General features: G+C 34.1%; 1 protein-coding gene across 5 annotated transcripts in view; it reads right to left on the reverse strand.

Moving 5' to 3' along the window:
• Positions 1-21,473, reverse strand: part of ABCA5 (ATP binding cassette subfamily A member 5) — a 135,825-nt gene that overhangs the window by 31,692 nt on the left and 82,660 nt on the right. For all 5 annotated transcript variants that reach the window (XM_027626108.2, XM_027626109.1, XM_027626110.2 and 2 more), the window contains exons 7-18: positions 20,575-20,716; positions 19,261-19,449; positions 17,666-17,813; positions 14,378-14,546; positions 13,219-13,277; positions 6,492-6,602; positions 4,879-5,054; positions 4,195-4,314; positions 3,163-3,301; positions 2,101-2,191; positions 1,777-1,916; positions 765-884 (exon numbers count right to left, since the gene is read on the reverse strand). In XM_027626108.2, coding sequence (XP_027481909.1) covers positions 765-884; positions 1,777-1,916; positions 2,101-2,191; positions 3,163-3,301; positions 4,195-4,314; positions 4,879-5,054; positions 6,492-6,602; positions 13,219-13,277; positions 14,378-14,546; positions 17,666-17,813; positions 19,261-19,449; positions 20,575-20,716 — 1,604 coding nt within the window. The remainder of the gene's footprint in view (positions 1-764; positions 885-1,776; positions 1,917-2,100; positions 2,192-3,162; positions 3,302-4,194; positions 4,315-4,878; positions 5,055-6,491; positions 6,603-13,218; positions 13,278-14,377; positions 14,547-17,665; positions 17,814-19,260; positions 19,450-20,574; positions 20,717-21,473) is intronic.

The raw sequence follows: 21,473 nt of genomic DNA on the forward strand, positions 1-21,473 counted from the left end.
CCCCCAGAATGCATTTTTTTAAACATGCAAATCAGATCGTGTTACTCCTTTGCTTTAGAACTCTCAATAGCTTCACACTACACTAAGAAAACAAACCAAATTCTTTTCCAGATATTCAAAGACTAAACATGATCTGGCCCCTGGCCCTCCCCTCTAATCTCTCTTTGGCTCTCTAAACTCTATCCACAGTGGCCTTTTCTTTATCATCAAACACATCCAACTCATTCCTTAATTAACAGTTTGCGGGGGCACCTGGGTGGCTCAGTCGGTTAAGCGTCTGCCTTTGGCTCAGGTCATGATCCCAGGGTCCTGGGATTGAGCCCCACATCGGGCTCCCTGCTCAATGGGGAGCCTGCTTCTCCCTCCCCCTCCTCCTGCCGCTCCCCCTGTTTGTGCATGCACTCTGTCAAATAAATAAATAAAATCTTTAAAAAAAAAAGTTTGCAGAAGCAGTTCCCTTTATCTAAAAAGCTTTGCAATAAAATCCTCACATATTTAGATTTTTCTTGCCATCCAACTCTTAGTTTATCATCTCAACACAGTCCTTCCTAAAGATACATTCTAAGTTACCTGCCTCCCAAGACCACCCCATTATTTCCTTCATAATCCTACTGCTATCAGTAAATATCTCAGTTACTTATTTACCTGTTTCTATCTACCCTTTCTTCCTCTAAAAACATATTTCACATGTTTATTTAATTATTCATCTCTTTTACCATCTCTCTGGTTCATTGCCTAAAATTTTTTATTAGTTTTGTTTTTACCTGCTTGGTCAATTTCTGCTTCAACTTCTAGCTTTAAGAACACATCTTCCAAAGTCGTCATTGAAACACCGTAAGAAATTACACCCAAATTTGAATGCGTGTCTAGAGCAGAAAATAAACCTAAAGGAAAAAAAAAATAAAGAATGTTGTGTAGTTAAGCATATCATCATGAATTATTCTAAAATACACTTTTAAATGGGATAGGACTAAATTTACTCTGCTAACACAGTTCTCAAACATTTTGGTCTCAGAACCCCATTAACATTCCTAAAAATTGCTAAGGACCCCAAGGAATGTTTGCTTATAGAGATATAGCTAGTGGATATTTATCATATTATAAATTAAACCTAAGAAATATTTTACAGACAGAATGATAGGCAGGGCACATTAAAGTTGGCTTATGTAGTTCATTCCAGTTAATTAAGAACTTTTTTTCCTTAGGAAAAAATCAATTAAATTAATATAGAAAATCTGTTAAATGACATAAAGGTTACAGGAATTCTGCACAACATATCTGCATCAATAATATCCTTTTGGTTATTAAGAGATCCCTAACAGATACGGAGACTGAGTATGAGTTCCTCATTATAAAGCAGAAGAATAATGTCACAATTAAAATAATTCAAGGGTTTACCATATTATTATGTCCTTCATTATGGAATCATGAAATTGGAAAAGAACTTGAGAACACAAACAACTGTGTTTGTATAATTACATATTCCCAGGAGGCCGCCGAGCAAATGGAGCAATCTTTCTTGACAACAAAGCAAATACATTTACTTAACATATTAGTTACAGTTTCCTGCATAGTGTTTGTAAAAAACAGAAAGAAAAAAAACCCACGTTAGCTTGTAGTTTCTGATTTTCAAATGTAAAGAAGAAACGTAAAATTAAGTAAAGCCACCTGGGAACATGTAAATATTACACAGAAAAATATATAATGAAGTAAATCAAGAAAACCTACTCCCAGTGCAAGATCCTGGTTCAACAATCAGGAAACTGAAAGTAATACCTGCAAATTTGTCCATGTCCTTTAAAGGCAAGCTATACACAAGTTGTTGGTCATTCTGTTGTAATAAGGTAGCTCCAGGTATATGTTGTTTAACCAGGGAAGAAAGAGATTCAGTGGCACAATATCTGTCTATGTACATGCTAGAGAAAAACAAAAGTCATAATTCTTTTAATAATTAATAAACAACCAAAAGTAAATTCTGAATGCCTGAAGTAAAGTTAGTGCCATAAAAATTGGCCAAACTACATTATGGCAATTCTGAAATATAGTAACAGCAGTTCAAGAATACTATAAAGAATAAAGTCAACCAAGAATGAATGATACCTTAGGCGGTAGCCAATCCCCCATTTACTTTTGAGAAAAATTGAAGAACCAACACATTTCAACATTCCTTGTGATATGACAGCTTTCCTATCTGCAAACAGAAATTTGCATTTCAATTTTTAAGTTAGTAACAGCATTTGCATTTCAATTTTTTAAGTCAGTTGGCATTTATATTTCTCCCATATAAGACACCAATATCATCATTAAATATTCACAACCTTATTAGAAAGAAACCAGATTATCACTTCCTGGTTTTTAAATGAGAACACCGAGGCAATGAGAAAACATATTGTTTGCCCAAGTTTTACACAGCTTTAAGTGACAAAGCCAGACATTGTACCCACACAGTTCCGATTCTAGAGTCTACTTTCCTAATACTGTTCCGAATATCTCAGACTCTTCCTAAAAGGCTCACAATTTCCTTTATAATCAAATGTAAAAACAAAAAGCAACAACAAAAAAAGCAGTTTGTTGGGTTTTCTAAATACTTTTTTTTTTAAACAAAGATACTACTGAAAAAATGAATCTACAATGTAGATTGTGCTGAACACTGGCTTCCTTCTGGGAGAGTGGAATTTTGGTACATGGCTGTCAGCAGGTGCTTCTACGACCAGCACCCATTAGAAACCTTGGGCGCAGAGTCTCTAATAGGCTTTCCTGGTAGACAACATTTCACATATGTTAACAACTCCTTGCTAGAGAAATTAAGGATATTCTGTGTGACTCCACTGGGAGAGGAGTTTTGGAAGCTCATGACTGGTTTCCTCCATGTCTCATATGCCTCTTCGTTTTGCTGATTTTGCTTTGTATCCTGTCAGTCTGTGGTAAGAACTCGTAAGTATAACTATATGCTGAGTCCTGTTAGTTCTCCTGGCAAATTACTCAATCTGAGATGATCTGCAGGACTCCCAAACACATAAATATGTAATTTTTAAAAAAGTTTAAAACACCCACCTGTGTGAGGTTCACACACCTTCCTTATTCCTTGGGATTTAGTTATCTCTACCCATCTCCTGTTTGGCCCCATGACCTTATCTTTCAAAAATAAACTAAAAATCTCACCAGCAAGAATGTCAGCTTCATCCATGAAATGAGTACTAAACACTGTTACTCGGTTAGATTTTCCGTATTTCAGAAGATTCCAAACAATATGACGAGAACAGGGGTCCATTCCAGCTGTTGGTTCATCTAGCAATAGTATCTGTGTGAAAAAGAGCAGGGAATGGCAGAGAATCCTCAGAAAAACTAAAATACATAAAATTTATGGACATGGAAAACTTTCCCACTTCAAATTAATATTCCAACAAGAAGTATATATTAGATCTGAGTTTTTCACTCATATATGAACTAGCAGAAATTTTTTAAACTATCAATTTGGCAAGTGAATATTTTCCTTGTTTCAATTTTAAAAGACTATTATCAGTAACATATATGACGTAAGTGTAATAACAATCAGATACGTAAATTAAAAAATAAAACATCGATGGGGGTTGAGAGAAAGACAACATAAAGCCAGAACCCAGAGTCACCCCAAGCTACAGCAGCAAGGAGAAAGCAGCAGGATGGCGGGGACCCCGAGGGCTCGGGCTGCAGCTTTCTAGCCCTATGCAGAGCCCTGTCACCAGATGGTTCTGTTTTACAGGACAAACAAGAGCCCGGAACAGACACATACGAAATAAAATCAGGAGAACAGTGAAAAACGGAACTATTCCTTTGGTTTTGTTCTGTATTTAAATTTTATTCTGAACTATTACAAACATATAGAAAACTAAAGAGAATTAGGGCAATACTGTTAAAGCCACCAATGAAATGCAACAAATGCCATTTTTTAGGCCATATTTCCTGCAGATCTTTTTTTTAAAGAAATAAAACATTGCAAATATAACTAAAATCCATCCTTTCCATTCCCCTTCCCAGAAGTAACCACCACCGTAAATGTTTTATCTTTACGACTTGAGTTTCAAACCTTTTTACTATAATCACATCCATAATAATGAATAGCATTTTATGTATACTGAAACTTTACATAACATATTATTGTATGTAAACATACACTAGATTATATTTGTATATAATACATTAATATTTATTTACCTTTGGATTCCCAAGAACAGCAATTCCTAAAGACAGTTTTCTTTTTTGACCACCACTTAACTTTTTAGCTTGATTACCTTTGATAGCCTGCATGTCTAAATCCAGTAAAACCTTCTGCACCTGTAAAGTGAGAACAATGTTATTTTTTAAATTATACGATTAATAATTATCAATTTTTAAGTGTCTCGATTTTAATATCAACTTAAAAATGTTCTTTTAGTACAGACTTTAATTTTGACATGTATTCATATATAATTTTGAAATAACAGATAAAAAGATTCCTGATTGATAGGTCTGTTTTACTTTTGTGACTTCCTGGGTACTGGTGAAGGGATCAGTTAGAAAGCTCTGTGTGTGTGTGTGTGTGTGTGTGTGTGTGTGTGTGTGTGTGTGTGTGCGTGTGTGCGTGTGGTAGAGGAAAGGAGGCAGATGTGAAAGGAAAGGAAAGGAAGGAAGAAAAGAAAAACCTATACTGAGAGGCTAGTTTCCTCCAGATGAAACAAGGACTATTTTATATGTGCTAAAATATTTACTCCAAATTCCATCCAATTCTTTGTAATAAATTTGTTTACTGACTCAGAACAGGTTTTTATTTAGATTTTCATGCATTTTTTTACAACAGTTATTATGAAAGGTTAGTAATTTATAGGGAATAAAGTAAAAATTTCTATATGAATGACATACTTCTTGTATTACATTATTGGCTGGTATTCCTTTGATTGAAGCCAAAATGGATAAGTTTTCTTCTACTGTCAAAACATCAAAGTATATATCTAACTGTGGACAAATGCCAATCATTTTTCTTGCTTCAAACATTTCGTCTATTTCTGAGACTCTGTGTCCATATATAGATGCAAATCCTAAAAGCAAAATATATATTTAAATTTATATTAACTATATTAAATATTAAAAAGTCTATATGCCTTAATGTACACTAAAAATTTAGTTACCTGTATGTAGTAAATATATAAAGTATGAGTTAATATAACCTTGGAAGATACAACAAACCCTCATTTCCATACTATTGGTGATCTGCTTCCACCTCATTTCCAATCTCATTTTCCTTCATTTTCAGGTGATATTACACAGTGGAAAGAGCAAGGAATCGGAGCTTAACACTAAAAATAATTGTCCTGGTGCTTAACACTAAAAATAATTCTGTCCTGGTACATTATTTACACTTATATTTCAGTAGCAATTTTCCTTCATTTCCAGGCATTATTCAATAGTGGAAAGAAGAAAGAAACTAAAAAATTTCCCCTAACTAGATATGTGGTCTTGAGAAAATCAGTCTGAATTCCAGCTTTTCTCTTCTATAAACTAAATACAAAATATCCTACTTAAATTTAAGAACTATTAAATCAATGTGATAATGTAAGAATTATAATAAAAATCATAAATTCCTATTAAATATAAGATATTACCACTATCACATTAAAAAGTGACACAGTTAGGGATAAGCAACAAAACTAATTTCAGAAGTTAAACTATATTTTAAGAAATGCAGATTCAATACATGGAAATTCTTGGAATTTCTTTTTTTATCTTTTTTAAAAAATTTTTTATTGTTATGTTAATCACCATACATTATATCATTAGTTTTTGATGTAGTGTTCCATGATTCATTGTTTGTGCATAACAGAATGTGCTCCAAGCAGAATGTGCCCTCTTTAATACCCATCATCAGGGGAAATTCAGCCTTTCTTAAAATATTTATTGTACTGCCAATCTATTAGGTTATTGTGGAAATATGGAGCTGCCATATTAAATTCTCACCTACAGGGCAATCACATACAACAATTATATGTTTAAGGTATTACTCTTATAATTCTATTTTAGGAGATGGTATTGATATTTATCATTCTTTCCTTTTGAACTGTTGTTGCATATTTAAAAATCTGTACCTACAATCTAAAATATTTATAGGTCTCATTTAATTTCCAATTAATTACTGATTTCTCCTTTCTTGAAAATGAAAATACACACAAATATCTGATAAAATAAGTAACAAAATCAGATCCTTTTTACTTTATTAAACATGATTGACTCATTTATATTTTCTATTGAAAAACAAACGTGTATAATAAAAAAATAATAAAACACATTTACAGACACTGAGGTTGGTCTCAAATCATTGGAAAAAATCAATCTGTACATGTTTGGATGAATCAAGGATAAATAATAAATGATATAATTTATATAAATATAAATCAAGGATAAATAATTATATTATGGTACCTTGGTTAATAACACTAATAAACCGAAGTAAGAGATTTTTTAAGTCAGAAAACTCTCACCATCAGAAGGCGGGCATAGTCCACAAAGAATATTCATCAATGTACTCTTTCCTGTTCCACTGTGGCCAAGTAACGCAGTAATCTGACCCTCATATATGTCAAATGACAAATCTAATTCAGAAAAGAAGACTCAAATGTGATTTTTATTTCTGTTGAGCTACGCAAAATAATAACGAATACTTGAATAATCTTTAAATAAATCAGTAAGTTCAATGACAGATTTAAAGTTAATTAGCGTATTTAATACCATAATATTTAATATTATAGGATAAAAATTCCTTGTTACAGTCAATGCTATGGGCAACAAGAAAAGTAGTAAAGATAAACTTATTTTTTGTTATATTAACAGATTTCAAGGATATACAAAACATTGGGGAGGGGTTCTGTGAACCCAGTTTTGGGACTTTCTAAGATAATTAAAACAAACAAAAATTTGTTTCCAAGGGTATTAACAAGGTTAAACACTGGTAAAAATCTAGAAATTAATCAATAGCATGGGAATGGAAGAGTAAATGCCTTAGAAATTCAATTTAAATGAAAGAAACATGGGGAACCTGGGTGGCTCAGTTGGTTGGGCATCTGACTCTTGATTTCAGCTCAGGTCATGATCTCAGGGTCGTGAGATATAGCCCCGAGTCGGGCTCTATGCTCAGAGGGGAGCCTGCTTGAGATTCTCTCTCTCCTTCTGCACCTCCCCTCCCACTCTCTCTCTCCTCTAAAAAAAATAAATTAAATAAATAAATAAAACATAAAATGAAGAAGTATCACTAGATGGACGTGTCAATGACTAAAGGACAAAAGACAGGGACCTGAAAACCCAGTTTTGAATCACTGTAGATCCTGATTTGATGAAGGTGACCTGGGATTCTGAGTTATCCCTAGAGCTTTAGGCCAGAAACAAAACTAAATCCTCTCTAGAGGAAGATTGCATCATCCAGAGCATCAAATAATCTCTACAGTTTTCATATGCAATACACACTCAGTCAAAGCCAAGCGGGCAGGAAACAGCAAGAGAAGATCAAAACCCAAGAGAAAAGACAGGTGACAGAAACAGACCTAGAAGAGATTTAGATATTGACACCATAATATTCTAAAACAACCATTCTATCATGCTCTCAAGAGAATGTTGACAAAGCACTAAAAACCACATAAAAGAACCAAGTGGCAAGACAAAAACTGGAAAGGATAAGTGAAAAATATTTCCATACATAGTCTAATCAGATTAGGCTGAACCACAGAAAATTAGTAAATGACAAGAAACATCATAAGCAAATACCTAGACTAAAGCAGAGAGACAAAACAATAAAAAATTCAGTAGAGAGAATGAAAGACAACTGGGATAAAATGAAAAGTCATAAACCTGTAATAATAAACCTAAAGGGAGAGAAAAGATAGGACAAAGGCAAACTGGAAAAGAAATGGTGGAGAATATTTTTAAAAAGAAGACAGACATCAAGCGAGAGATTCAAGAAGCACTTATATACCCAAAGTAGAATAAATGTAAAACAAACAAACACCACCAAGGCAGGTGGTAGTAAAACTGTGGAAAACCAAAAAAAGATCTTTCAAAACAGCCAGGGTAAACGTATATACCAACAACAGGGAAAGAATAAAACTAACAGCTGTCTCTGCAGCTCAAACAATGGAAACAAGAAGACAACAGGTTACATTTTCAAGTGCTGAAAAAGAATAACCATCAAACTAAAATTATATATTCAGAGAAATATCCTTCAAAACTAAAGGTGAAAGAAAGATATTTGCAAACAAAAACTGAGAAAATGTATCATTGTTAGACCTGCATTAAAGAAAACAGCAAAAACATCTTTTTCATGCACAAGGAAAATTATCCTAGATAGAAGATCAGAAATGCAGGAAGTAACAAAGATAAATGATGTGGTAAATATATAGGTAAATATAAAAACAACGCTAATAACATTATCTCTGGTTTAAAATGTACGTAGAATTAAAATACATGAAAACAACAGCATATAAGTTGGAAGACGGCTAAAAGGGATAAGTAAGGATAAAAGTAAGGTCCCGGACTTCTTTTTCTTCCTTTACTATTCTACAAATACTATTAATTACTAAAGCACTAATTTATAGAAGTCAAGAATATATGTCATAATATCAAGAGTAATTTCTAAAGAAGGCATATACAGCTAAGAAGACAACAGGGGAAACATGAGAAATGGCAAATAACAATGAAGGATGAGAGACCATATAAAAAAAGGCAAATTATCCCACCTACAGTCCACTAGACCAGCTAGCCTATTAGCCAATTATGTATGCGCCCAGACCACCATCCAATCCCAGATAATCCACGAACTGACTGAAGAGCTGCCCAGGCAAACTGGAGATTCCTTAGCCATTGTAAAATAAGGGATGCCTTCAGCCACTGAGCATTAGGGTGCCTAAGCTTAATGGTTAGAGCAGAAATAGATAAATGATTCCATACCGAGAAGCTAGGAAAAGGAGAATAAATTAAACCCAAAGAAAGTAGTAATAAAGAAATAACAAAGAGAATAACACAGCTCAATAAACTACAAAGCAAATATATGATAAAGAAAACTAACAAAGTCAGGGGCACCTGGGTGGCTCAGTCATTTAATCGTCTGACTCCTGGTTTTTGTTCAGGTCATGATCCCAGGATTGTGAGATCAAGCCCCGTGATAGGCTCTGTGCTCAGTGCAGAGTCTGCCTGGATTCTCCCCTCTCGCTCTACCCAGGCCCCTCCCCGACTCATGTTCTCCCTCTCGCTCCTCACTCTCTCTGTCTCAAATAAATAAACTCTTTAAAAAAAAAAGAAAACCATCAAAGTCAAAAGTTGATTCCTTGAAAGATTAATAAAATTGACAAACCCACTGTAAAGCAAATGAAAAAAATAATCACAAATTACTAAATGAAGAGAGGGAACATCATTACAGCCTCTACAGACATTAAAAAGATAAGAAGAGATTATTATGAACAACCTGTAACAATCAATTTGGCAATTTTTTTTTAATATTTTATTTATTTATTCATGAGAGACAGAGAGAGGCAGAGGGAGAAGCAGGCTCCCAAGCAGCAGGGAGCCCGATGTGGGACTCGATCCCAGGACTCCGGGATCATGACCTGAGCCGAAGGCAGACGCTCAACCATCTGAGCCACCCAGGCGCCCTCAATTTGGCAATTTAAATGAACAAATCCCTTGAAAATAACTCACCAAAACAGACACAGTGCTGAAAACTTATAAATCTGATTCTAATGCACTTCCATGTAATTCTTTACATGAGAATGCAAAGTGCCCAAAACACAATATTTAAAGTTATCAAGACGAACTATACAGCTATGATAGTTAAAATAGTTAGAAGCAAGGACAGATAAACAGACCAGTGGAACAAAAGAGTTCAGAAGTTAAACCACAAATTTATAATCACTTGGTTTAATTTTTTTTTTTTAGAGGGGGGTGGTGGGCAGAGGGAGAGAGAGAATCTTAAGCAGGCTCCACGCCCAGAGCACAAGTCCAATGCAGAGCTCAATCTCACAACCCAGAGTCACTTGATTTAATTATTAAAATAACACTACTGAGATATGGTTGACAAACAATAAACTGTACATATGTCAAACAATCTGCTAAGTTTGACATGTGTATATAACCATAAAACCATCACCACTATCAAGATAATGAACATATCCATCTCCACAAAAAGTGCTGCTTTAAAATATCTCTCCCGGGCACCTGGGTGGCTCAGTCGGTTAAGAATCTGCCTTCGGCTCAGGTCATGATCCCAGGATCATCAGGCTCCTTGCTCACTGGGGAGCCTGCTTCTCCCTCTGCCTGCCGCTGCCCATGCTTGTGCTCTCTCTCTCTCTCTCTCTCTCTCCCTCTGACAAATAAAATCTTTAAAAAAATAATAGTAAAAATAAAATGTCTCCCCCTTCTGCCTGTTCTACCCACATTTACCCATCTCCAGATAATCACTGATCTGTGTTTTTTCACTAAAGACTAGTTCTGCCTCTTCTATAATTTTATACCAATTTAATCATATGCTATTACTATTTTATTTCTGACTTCTTTCACTTAACAGAATTATTTTGAGATTCATCCATGTTGTAGCATGTATCAAGAATTCATTCCCTTTTTTTTGCTGAATAGCATTGCACTGTATGGGTGTATCACAGTTGGGTTTGTGTATTTACCTACTGATAAGACATTTAGGTTGTTCTCAGTTTTTGTCTAACAAATAAGGTTACAATGAATATTCATATATAAGTCCTACTATAAAATTATGCTCTTGGCCAAATACCTAGAAGTAAAATGGCTAGATCACATTACAGGTGTATATTTAACTTTTTCAAAAGCTGTCAAACTATTTTCCAAAATAGTTGTGCCACCTCACATTTCCTCCAGCAGTGCATGAGTTCTAGCTGCACATCTTCACCAATACTTGGCATGATCAGCCTTTTCCAATTTTAATTGTTCTACAGTGCTGTGTGGGGACAGATGGTAGCTCCATTTGTGATAAGCATAGCATAACATATAAAAAATAATAATTTTAATCATTCTACTAAATATGTTTAAGGTTTTAATCTGCATTTCCCTAATAAGTGATAATGTTGGACATCTTTTCATGTGCTTATTTGCTATCCTCGTATCTTCTTTGGCAAAGAGTCTATTCAAATACTCTACCCATTAATTGGGTTGTTTCTTATTATTGAGTTTTGAGAAATCTTTATATATTCTGGATCAAAGTCCTTGATCAGATATATGATTTACAACTATTTCTCCCAGGTCTGTAGTTTGTCTTTTCATTCCCCTTAACAGGGTCTTACAAAGAACAGAAGTCTTCTTAATTTTTATAGTCCAATTTATCAATGAGTTATTTTACGGTGCCATATCTTGAGAAATTTTCATCGAACCCAAGGTTTCAAAGCTTTTCTCCTATGTTCTGCTCTTTTTGAAGTTTTACAGTTTAAGGTTTTACATTTAGGTGTATGACTCATTTTTCAGTTAGTTTTTGTATATGGTGCCCAAGATAGACCAATACTCACTTTACTTAATTGTTTCAACAGCATTTGTTTAAAAGTCCATCTTTTCTCTAGGAGGTTATCTTTACACCTCTGTCAAAAATCAGCTATGCCATATATATATGGGCCTACTTCTGTGCTCTCTGTTCTGTTTCACTGATCTATTTTTCTGTCGTTTTTATACCAAAATTACATTGCCTTGATAAATGGAACATTTATATGAAGACTTCAAACAAGGTAATACTAGTTCTCCAACTTTGTTTTTTTTTCAAAGGGGTTTTGAGTATCCTAGGTCATGTGCATTTTCACATAAATTTTAGAGTCAGTTTGTCAAAATCTACAAAAAAGAGTCTCATAGGAATTTTAATTGTGTCTGAATCTATTGAAATCTGAGTAAAGTTGACATCTAGCATTGAGTCTTCTTACCCATGAACTCAGTATCTCTACTTATTTACATATTCAATTTCTTTCAGCAATGTTTTTTTATTTTTCAGGGTACAAACCTGTTACAACTTTTGTCAGACTTACCTATAAATGTATTTTTAGATACTAAGAGATATACTATTTTTTAATGTTAACTTTTTAGTAGTATATAGGAATATAATTGATTTTTCCATATTTATCTTATATCCTGTCCCCTTCGCTAAACTAAATTCACTTTTTAGTTCCACCAACTTTTTTGTAAATCTCATCAGATTTTTTAAACGGACACTTACGAACTGTAAATAAAGTTTCACTGCTTCCTCTCCAATCTGGATGCCTCCAGAGTACTGGTGAACGTATCTTACCAGCTGAGGGCCTCCAGAGCCAGACCAGGTTTCCCTGAGAAGACAGGACTCTGCCTCAATACCACAGCACAGATCTCCTGAGCTTCCAGCCTGCCAGCCTAGCCTGTGACTTTTGGACCCAAGACTGCAACTTCAACCCTTGCCTCGGTTTCCAAGCTGCCACTCTGCCCTACAGACTTCAGACTTGCGGGCCCCACGATCAAGTGAACCAATTTCTTAAGAAGAACCTCCTCTTTCAGTCCTTCCCGTAGCTCTCCAGGTCACCAGCTGTCTGCGTGTGTTCCTGTGTCTGAGTGTGTATGTATTCTACTCCTTCGGAGGAATCCTGACCCATTGTTAAACACTCCACAAATCGCACAATAGTTTCCAGGGCAAATAATTACCAGACTCAAAATGTCAGTCGTACTGTACTGACACCGAGAAACCCTGTGCTGGGTCAAAAGGGAAAAAAAAATTAACACATATATACATACATAATAATAAATCAAAAAAGGACATAGACTTATTCAAATAGTTGAATACTCTTTTTTTTTTTTTTTTTTTTAAGATTTTATTCATGAGAGAGAGAGAGCACAAGCAGAGGGAGGGGCAGAGGGAGAGGGAGAAGCAGGCCTCCCGCCGAGCAGAGAGCCCGATGCAGGACTTGATCCTAGGACCCTGGGATCACAACCTGAGTCGAAGGCAGATGCTTAACTGAGCCACCCAGGCGTCCCAATAGTTGAATATTTTTCATCTTTAATAGATACTACTTTTTCCTTTTACTATTTCGATGTCGTTAATTTTATTATGAGTATTAATTACATAAATAAATGAAAGTACCCCTAAAAGAAAGAGAAAATTGTGGTAAAGAAGTTTAAATTTCCCACAAACTATGCAAATTTTTTCCAATTTGCACTTTACAATTATGTACTGATACAAGGAAAGCTACTTACTTCTCAAAGCCTCCACATTTTCACCTTTCTTTCTGTATGTCTTCTGAATACCACTGATTCTGAAAAATACCATTTTCTACTTAAGTATTTAAAGTAAATTATAAGGATGTGTGTTTCCATGTATAATATTTTTATCAAAGCTGTCATATTTAATAGGAATAATAATAAAGTACCTTTCTACTAAAACAATAAACCTAAGAGAGCTGACAATAATTATAAAATTATTTTAAAGAAACCACAGAAGTATATAGTACTCCTCTCCATTTTAAGTGTTACTCATTTTTCATAACAAGCCACCTTCTAAAAACAAAGCATTTGGCCCAAGCAATTTATAGATTTCTTTTCATCTTTGATACTTTTCTATTTATAATTTATCAAATACTTGTGACATCAGTTAAGGGAGACTAAAAATCAAATGCTAAATTTCACATCAGCACACACTTCAAACTATCTATAAATGTGAAGTGGTTCTCTCATTCCACTTTAAATGTCTTAAATAACTTTTTAAAGAATTAATGGTTTCGTTAACCAGTTTAAAATTTGCCCTTGAGAAGGCAGACCATTAGCCCACTTATTACATCTTAAGTATTTGGCTCTCTCTTGCTTTTATATATTTCTCTTAAATTTGAAAAACACTTTTCTTCCATTTTTCTTTTATTTTTTTCTTTTTCCTGTTATTTTTTAAATTTGGTTTTGACTGATTTAGCAAGGCATAGTAGTGAATTTCTTTAGTTCATAGAAATTAAACTGATACTTTAATAATTACCTCACAATACCCAAAGGCCTATGAAATTAACAAAGGACAATATAGACAATGTAGCCTGAATAAAATCATAAAGTTAATATTTATTCTGTTTCAATCTACATAATGGAGCAAATCTGAAAACAGCTTAATTGTAAAATAATAAGTTTTATTACTTTAAAAAAATTTCCAATGAAACACAAAATTTCAAACTTAGCACCTTATTCTAAATGGTTACAAAGAAAATAAGAACTTAAAAGAAACTAGCTCATATTAATACTGTGTTTTAAAAATCATGAGATGTGTACCAAATCTCTTAAGATATAATACTTATATACATTTTTTAAAAACAGGATTTAAACGTAGCAGGTTCCATCAATACTTCTTATACCTAGACTGCCAAAGATTAAATGATACCTTATGGCTTCTTTTCCCATAAATTCTGAAGAAACAGGCTCAACAATTTCACTAAAACTGATATTCCCATTAACACTGCCCTCTGATAACTCCTTATAATTTCTTTTGCTCTTTGACCAATACGATGGCTTTAGGAAATATAAAGATGATCTCCGTAAGCCAAATTCCCCTGAAAAACAAAAAAACTTAATTATCATAAAAATTATTTCTAAAAACTAGGTTTTGAATCATAAAAGCAGTATGTGAAACTTATGACCTAGATCTAATGTTTACATAAACAGTATTAAATCAGCATTGGGTGAAAAATAAGTTTTACTGACAAATAATTCCAGTCCATAAACAGTCTGAGATACTCAGAGTGCATGAGAATATAAAGGTGAGTGAAATGCTGCAAATGACATATCAGATAAAGGGCTAGTATCCAAAATCTATAAAGAACTTATCAAACTCCACACCCAAAGAACAAATGATCCAATCAAGAAATGGGCAGAAGACATGAACAGACATTTTTCCAAAGAAGACATCCAAATGGCCAACAGACACATGAAAAAGTGCTCAACATCGCTCGGCATCAGGGAAATCCAAATCAAAACCTCCATGAGATACCACCTCACACCCGTCAGAATGGCTAAAATTAACAAGTCAGGAAATGACAGATGTTGGCGGGGATGTGGAGAAAGGGGAACCCTCCTACACTGTTGGTGGGAATGCAAGCTGGCGCAACCCCTCTGGAAAACAGTATGGAGGTTCCTCAAACAGTTGAAAATAGAGCTACCCTACGACCCAGCAATTGTCCTACTGGGTATTTACCACAAAGATACAAATGTACGGATCCGAAGGGGTACGTGCACCCTGATGTTCATAGCAGCAATTTCCACAATAGCCAAACGATGGAAAGAGCCAAGATGTCCATCGACAGATGAATGGATAAAGAAGATGTGGTACATATACACAATGGAATATTATGCATCCATCAAAAGGAATGAAATCTTGCCATTTGCAACAATGTGGATGGAACTGGAGGGTATTATGCTGAGTGAAATAAGTCAATCAGAGAAAGACATGTATCATATGATCTCACTGATATGAGGAATTCTTAATCTCAGGAAACAAACTGAGGGTTGCTGGAGTGGTGGGGGGTGGGAGGGATGGGGTGGCTGGGTGATACACATTGGGGAGGGTATGTCCTATAGTGAGTGCTGTGCTGTGAATTGTGTAAGACTGTTGAATCACAGACCTGTACCTCTGAAACAAATAATACATTATATGTTAAAAAAAAGAAGAAGATAGTAGGAAGGGTAAAATGAAGGGGGGGAAATTGGAGGGGGAGATGAACCATGAGAGACTATGGACTCTGAGAAACAAACTGAGGGTTCTAGAGGGGAGGGGGGTGGGGGGATGGGTTAGCCTGGTGATGGGTATTAAAGAGGGCACGTTCTGCGTGAAGCACTGGGTGTTATGCACAAACAATGAATCATGGAACACTACATCAAAAACTAATGATGTAATGTATGGTGATTAACATAATAAAATTTAAAAAAATAAAAATAAAAAAAAGGTGAGTGAAATGCATTTTCCATTCTAAAGGAAATTACATCTTTATGGCTACACAGATATATATAACAGCGGCCAGAACACAATGCAGAACACAAAGCATGTCATGCATGGTACTAATAACAGTTCAAAAGAGGAAAAGTTTATACCTAGATAGGGAATCTATCCTGAAGGCTTAAATGGGTCTCATCTTAGTCTTTGAAAACAGCTAGTATTTAATACTTAGAAAAGTGGATATAGTTCATGGAGAAGACTTTTTAAAATCGGAGAGTAACACAGCAACAGGACAGGCATTGAAGACTTAGACATGATAAACAGTGATGGTTGCTCACACAGTATATATCCATTTTCACCTCTTTCACCCCCAAAAACCGACACTTCCCATTTTTTTAAATATCCACTCCTCTTCTAGATGGCCAAATCTGATCTGATCCCAACTACAGAGAAGATCCTAACTGATCTAATCAGTATGTGGCACTCTTTGGTGACTGTTACTGCTCCAGCTGTAAGCATGTAACCAATCAGACAAAAGCAAAGATTTTAGGTGGGGGAAAGAGTCACCCTTCCTCTTCCCCAGGACATGAACCAAGAAGCATACCACTGCTGCCAAGAAGACAGCAAACCTGCCAGACTCAGACACAGGTGGCCAAAGCATGGAGAAAGTGGGTCCCTGATGACACAGTTGAGCAAGACAACCAACTCAGAGTCCATCTTATCTCTGGACTTCCTTTTAAGTAAAACAATCAATTTCCTACTTGTTTAAGCCAATTAAAACAGTTTTCTGTTAAGAATAACTAAAAACAATCTAACTGATATACTGGAGCTGTGCTTAAATAGGTAAATAGGATGAATACAGAATACAATAAGGAGGGACAGAGTGAAAAGAAAGGATTAAATATATAATAAAAGTATTGTGAAAGATACTAATACATAAGGAGTTTCTATTTAATGCACTAGGATATACCCAGTGAGGTGATTTCTGAGTGGGTGAAAAACTTGATTAAAGGGAATGGTGAAGTTTTAGATAGACTGAAGGCAGGTAATGAGATGAGCGTAATTATTACAGTGGTGTAAACTAGTGCTGCCCGACCTACCCCACTGCAGTGATGGCTATGCCCTCTCTCTGTATTGTACAACACGGTAATGGCCACATGTGGCTACTGAGCAGTTGGAAGGTGACTTGTGCTACCAAGGAAATGGACTGTTAATTTAATTAATTCTAATTAATTTAAATTTTAAAAGCCACTCGTGTCTAGTAGTTACCATATAAGTGCAGGTCTGAACACAGACAAAAGTATAATGAAGAACTCAAAGGGGAAAGTCAAGGGAGTGTTAGATATTTTAATATTGAATCTACAGGAGTTGGCTAGACATTCATGACAGTGAAGGAGAATGGTAGGAGTTACAAGATGACTTCATAGTTCTGTACCTTAGAGGATAAAATAGTGAAATATTTTAGCCAAGACAGACTGACACAGGGAAGGACAGAGATAAATTCAGTTAGAGACCTAATGTTTTCAAAGCAAACTGCTCTCATTTTAACAGAATCTCCTTACGCTCATAGTGGTTAAGACACAGGTACAAAATATACTTATTTAAAATGAAGTTAAAAGCTTGGACAACAAATATGACTTAGGGTACTCTGGCTAGAAAAAAAAATTTTAATTAAGTTGACTCTATGTGAGCAAAAAAACTAAAAATCTTTAAAGTAAAATCCAATAACTACCTGCATACCTGGAATGACTTGATCAAGATAGACAGCCAAGAGGACATAGAATATACTATTAAGTGCTAGCATGACAATAGTAATAATTAGAGGATATGGGCCTTCAGTCAAATTAGAAAATAAAGCACCTTCATTAAAATCTTCTAAGTGCATGACCTGAAAAACAGAAACACCAACTTTATTATATAAAAATGATAAAAATAACTAAAAGTTAATACTAGAGTTTCTCATTATATCCAGATTGGTGGTAACCAAACTGGGCCTTTTAACAGATTAAACAATCTGCCAAATTAGTAGTATGAATTTACAAGGAAAACAACAGAAACTTTACCAAAATATAAGTTTATCACAACAATCCATTTCAATCTTTTTAATGTTATGTTTCTAAAACTAGTATATATCCACTCCTGGGGCTTTTAATTCTAAGGCAAGGACTATCAAATGAAATAACAATAAAGTATGCTGTTAATACTAACTGGTGCAAACAAATGGTCCACATGGAAGTCAAACAAATTAAGTATTAGAGGATAAAATTATGATCAGCATCCTTTCAATGCTGAAAAGGGAGAGGGTATTCTGAATAATTAACACAACTATCATTACATTTTCATAGTAGATATATGTGAGAGAGCAGAAAGAAATATACTAGAGGCTGAGCCCTTATTTAGATCCCAGATCTGCCATTAGGTGAATAAACTTTAACCACACCACTCTGGATCTCAGTCTCCTTATCCATGAAATGAAGTTGGGTTAAATAAACACGGCAAGTCCTTCTCACAACCAACAAAACATGAATCTATAATTCTACCTCTCTAAGTGAAGGAGAACTCAGTGGACTCTTAAAATGTACAAACAACAGTTCTTAGGTCCAACATAATTAAAACTTCTCTAACTCGATGCTCATAAACAATCTGTCTTAGATCTCACAAATCAGAATATTCTATCTAGTCAACATGAATCATCTCTTACATTAGTAATTACATTTTTTCTTTAAACATTAACCAAATTTATGTTTTATTATATAAAGTAGTTTTTTTAAGAATTTTTCCCTTAGAACCTGACTGCCCCTGTAAAGACTAATAAAAATCAAATAAAAACTTTAAAAATAAATAAATATATTATTTAGTTGAATGACAATCCCATGAACCCTAAAGCAATAAAATCCACTGAGTCTACTTATTTCACTAATACAGTCATGAAAATTTGTTTTGCTCCACACATAATTTTCTGCCAGGTACACATCCAAGATAAATTTACAAAAGTAGCAATGTAACCAGGCCATAAAGCAATCCAGATACCGATGCTTAAAACAACAACTTCTAACAAACTGAGTTATTGCAGTGAAATAGATTACTGAGACATACCAACACACAGAGTAGAGAACTTATAAACAGATCATATAAATGAAAAACTAGAAATGGAGAAAATGTAAATAAAACCCAGATAAAATGTACTCCAGTATTCAAATAGCATTCCTTTCTCATGTGGACATTTTAAAATAATTTCTTTGCAAATCCAAGGTAGCATGCATTATAGTATAACAGGCCGCATGGAACTGAAGAGAAAAAATATTTAGTGAAAGCAAGAGAAATATATTACCTACCTGTGCAATACCAATCAAAAAAGTACACTGACAGAAAGGACTGAAAAGCCACACTAATGATTTGGGAAAACTTTCCATGAAGACTATCAAAAGGCCAACAAATCCAAAAGCCACAGTGACTAAAAATTCAACTATTCCCACATGTTTTGATTTTTTAAAAAGAGGTGTCAGCATTAAAGCAAAAAATATCTGTAAAATATAAACATTAAGGTTAATGCATTGTTCATATACATTGGTATGAAAATAAAATCAATTCTGCTTGTGAAAAAACAAGTTATTTTCATTGGAAAATACATTCATTGAAATACTTTCTAAATGCTATCTATGGTATTTTATTTTCATGTAAGTCATGATAAATACACAACAGAATTTAAGATGACAAACATTAAAAACTACAATTTATATATAGGCAAACATAATTACCTCTACACTATAGAAACCATAAGCAGCCACATGTTTCTGCAGTTAAATGTATAATATGTGAACAAAATAAACCAACCAGCTTTTAAACAGAGAACCTATCTTTTAAACTCAATGTGTTAATAAGATACAAAATCAGGTAACTGTATACAGAAGTCTGAGTTGTTTGTAAATTATCATGTTAAAGAGCAAGGGTGATCATCAAAAATTTAACTGGTATAGCATGGGCACATAAGCCAATCAAAATGAAAACCAGAACCCCTGGAAACAAAGCCTGCATTCAGCCAATATACCCAATGCATGGCAACACTGCCCAAGAGCTGTATCTACAAAGGCATACCTTTATAAATCATCACCCTATAATATACATTAACTTGAAATAGTCAGGATTTCATGAAAACAAAGGGTTTGAAAAAAGCCTAGTACTAGACCATCTTAATTATACACATAATTTGATTATATAAAGACAGTAAAAGACTCAGAAATTGTATGTGAAATACATTATATGAAAACAAGTTAAATTTGAGATTATTTTGTTCCTTTCCTGAAAATAACTCTAAAAATCAATACATGATTTCGTTGAATGACAATCCCATGAACCCTAAAGCAATAAAATCCACTGAGTCTACTTATTTCACTAATACAGTCATGAAAATTTGTTTTGCTCCACACACAATTTTCTGCCAGGTACACATCCAAGATAAATTTACAAAAGTAGCAATGTAACCAGGCCATAGAGCAATCCAGATTACCTGAGGTACAATGACGCCATATATAATTCATTTATCAGTAACCTAGTAACAAATCAACTGTAAGTTAACCAAAGATAATACTTTGCTATATTAACCAACTACTTTGACAGTTCTTTATTCCCATTCAAGTTAAAATACTCACAGACGATAACCCATACAGCAAAAAAAGTAGAAATATCACAACGCAGCTACTTTGAGGGAATAATGAAGAAGCTGTTGCAATGACTGCCATAAGAAGTGACATAAGAAAAATCAAGCTTGTGTACAGAAGAACCCAGGAAAGCCTAAAATGAGAATATAAACACATTTCTGGTTAAATGCATAGGCTTTAAAAATTAAAAAATCATTTCAAACAAAACATCAGCTTTATTTTAGCAATTTTATTCTTAAAATTAAGTTTATTCTTTCCTGTGTATGCTCATTGACTGAAAATTAATGCTCTTATAACTAATTAAAAATACATTAGTTAAGTTAGAGGTAAAAGTGTAATCTGACATGAGATAAAACAGTGATTATCTTCTTAAGAGTCAAAAAAAACTTTACAAATTAATAGCAATTCATGACTAATTTAAATCTAATAGTCTCAAAAGTTTAATGGTGTACAACATTACTGATTTTCTTAAAATACAAAAGAGTTTAATGACAATTTTCTTATGGCCTGGGCTATAATTAAACCTCTGACAGCTTTTGGTACTTTAAAACAACACTAATCAACTAATTAACACAATCACTAATCAACAACATACTTACTACATTTACACAATGTAAGATCAAGAGCAACAACGGACTCACTATATTTACTCAAAATTTCTTCCCAAATCAGAGTTCAATGGAATTGCTACAGTACTTAGGTTTGTTTGTTTGTTTAATGTAAGCAGATTATGATTTAATGTGCTACCATAAAAGCATTGAAATAGGACTAAAAGATACCTACATTACCAAAACTGATTCCATCATTTTATAGAGGCAAAACTGAGGCACTAAGAAATTGATTTGCCTAAATGCTTCCAACTACCACTTCCTCACAAAGCACTTTAATAA

Source organism: Zalophus californianus, chromosome 16 (genome assembly GCF_009762305.2).
Source record: "Zalophus californianus isolate mZalCal1 chromosome 16, mZalCal1.pri.v2, whole genome shotgun sequence".
Taxonomy (NCBI): domain Eukaryota; kingdom Metazoa; phylum Chordata; class Mammalia; order Carnivora; family Otariidae; genus Zalophus; species Zalophus californianus.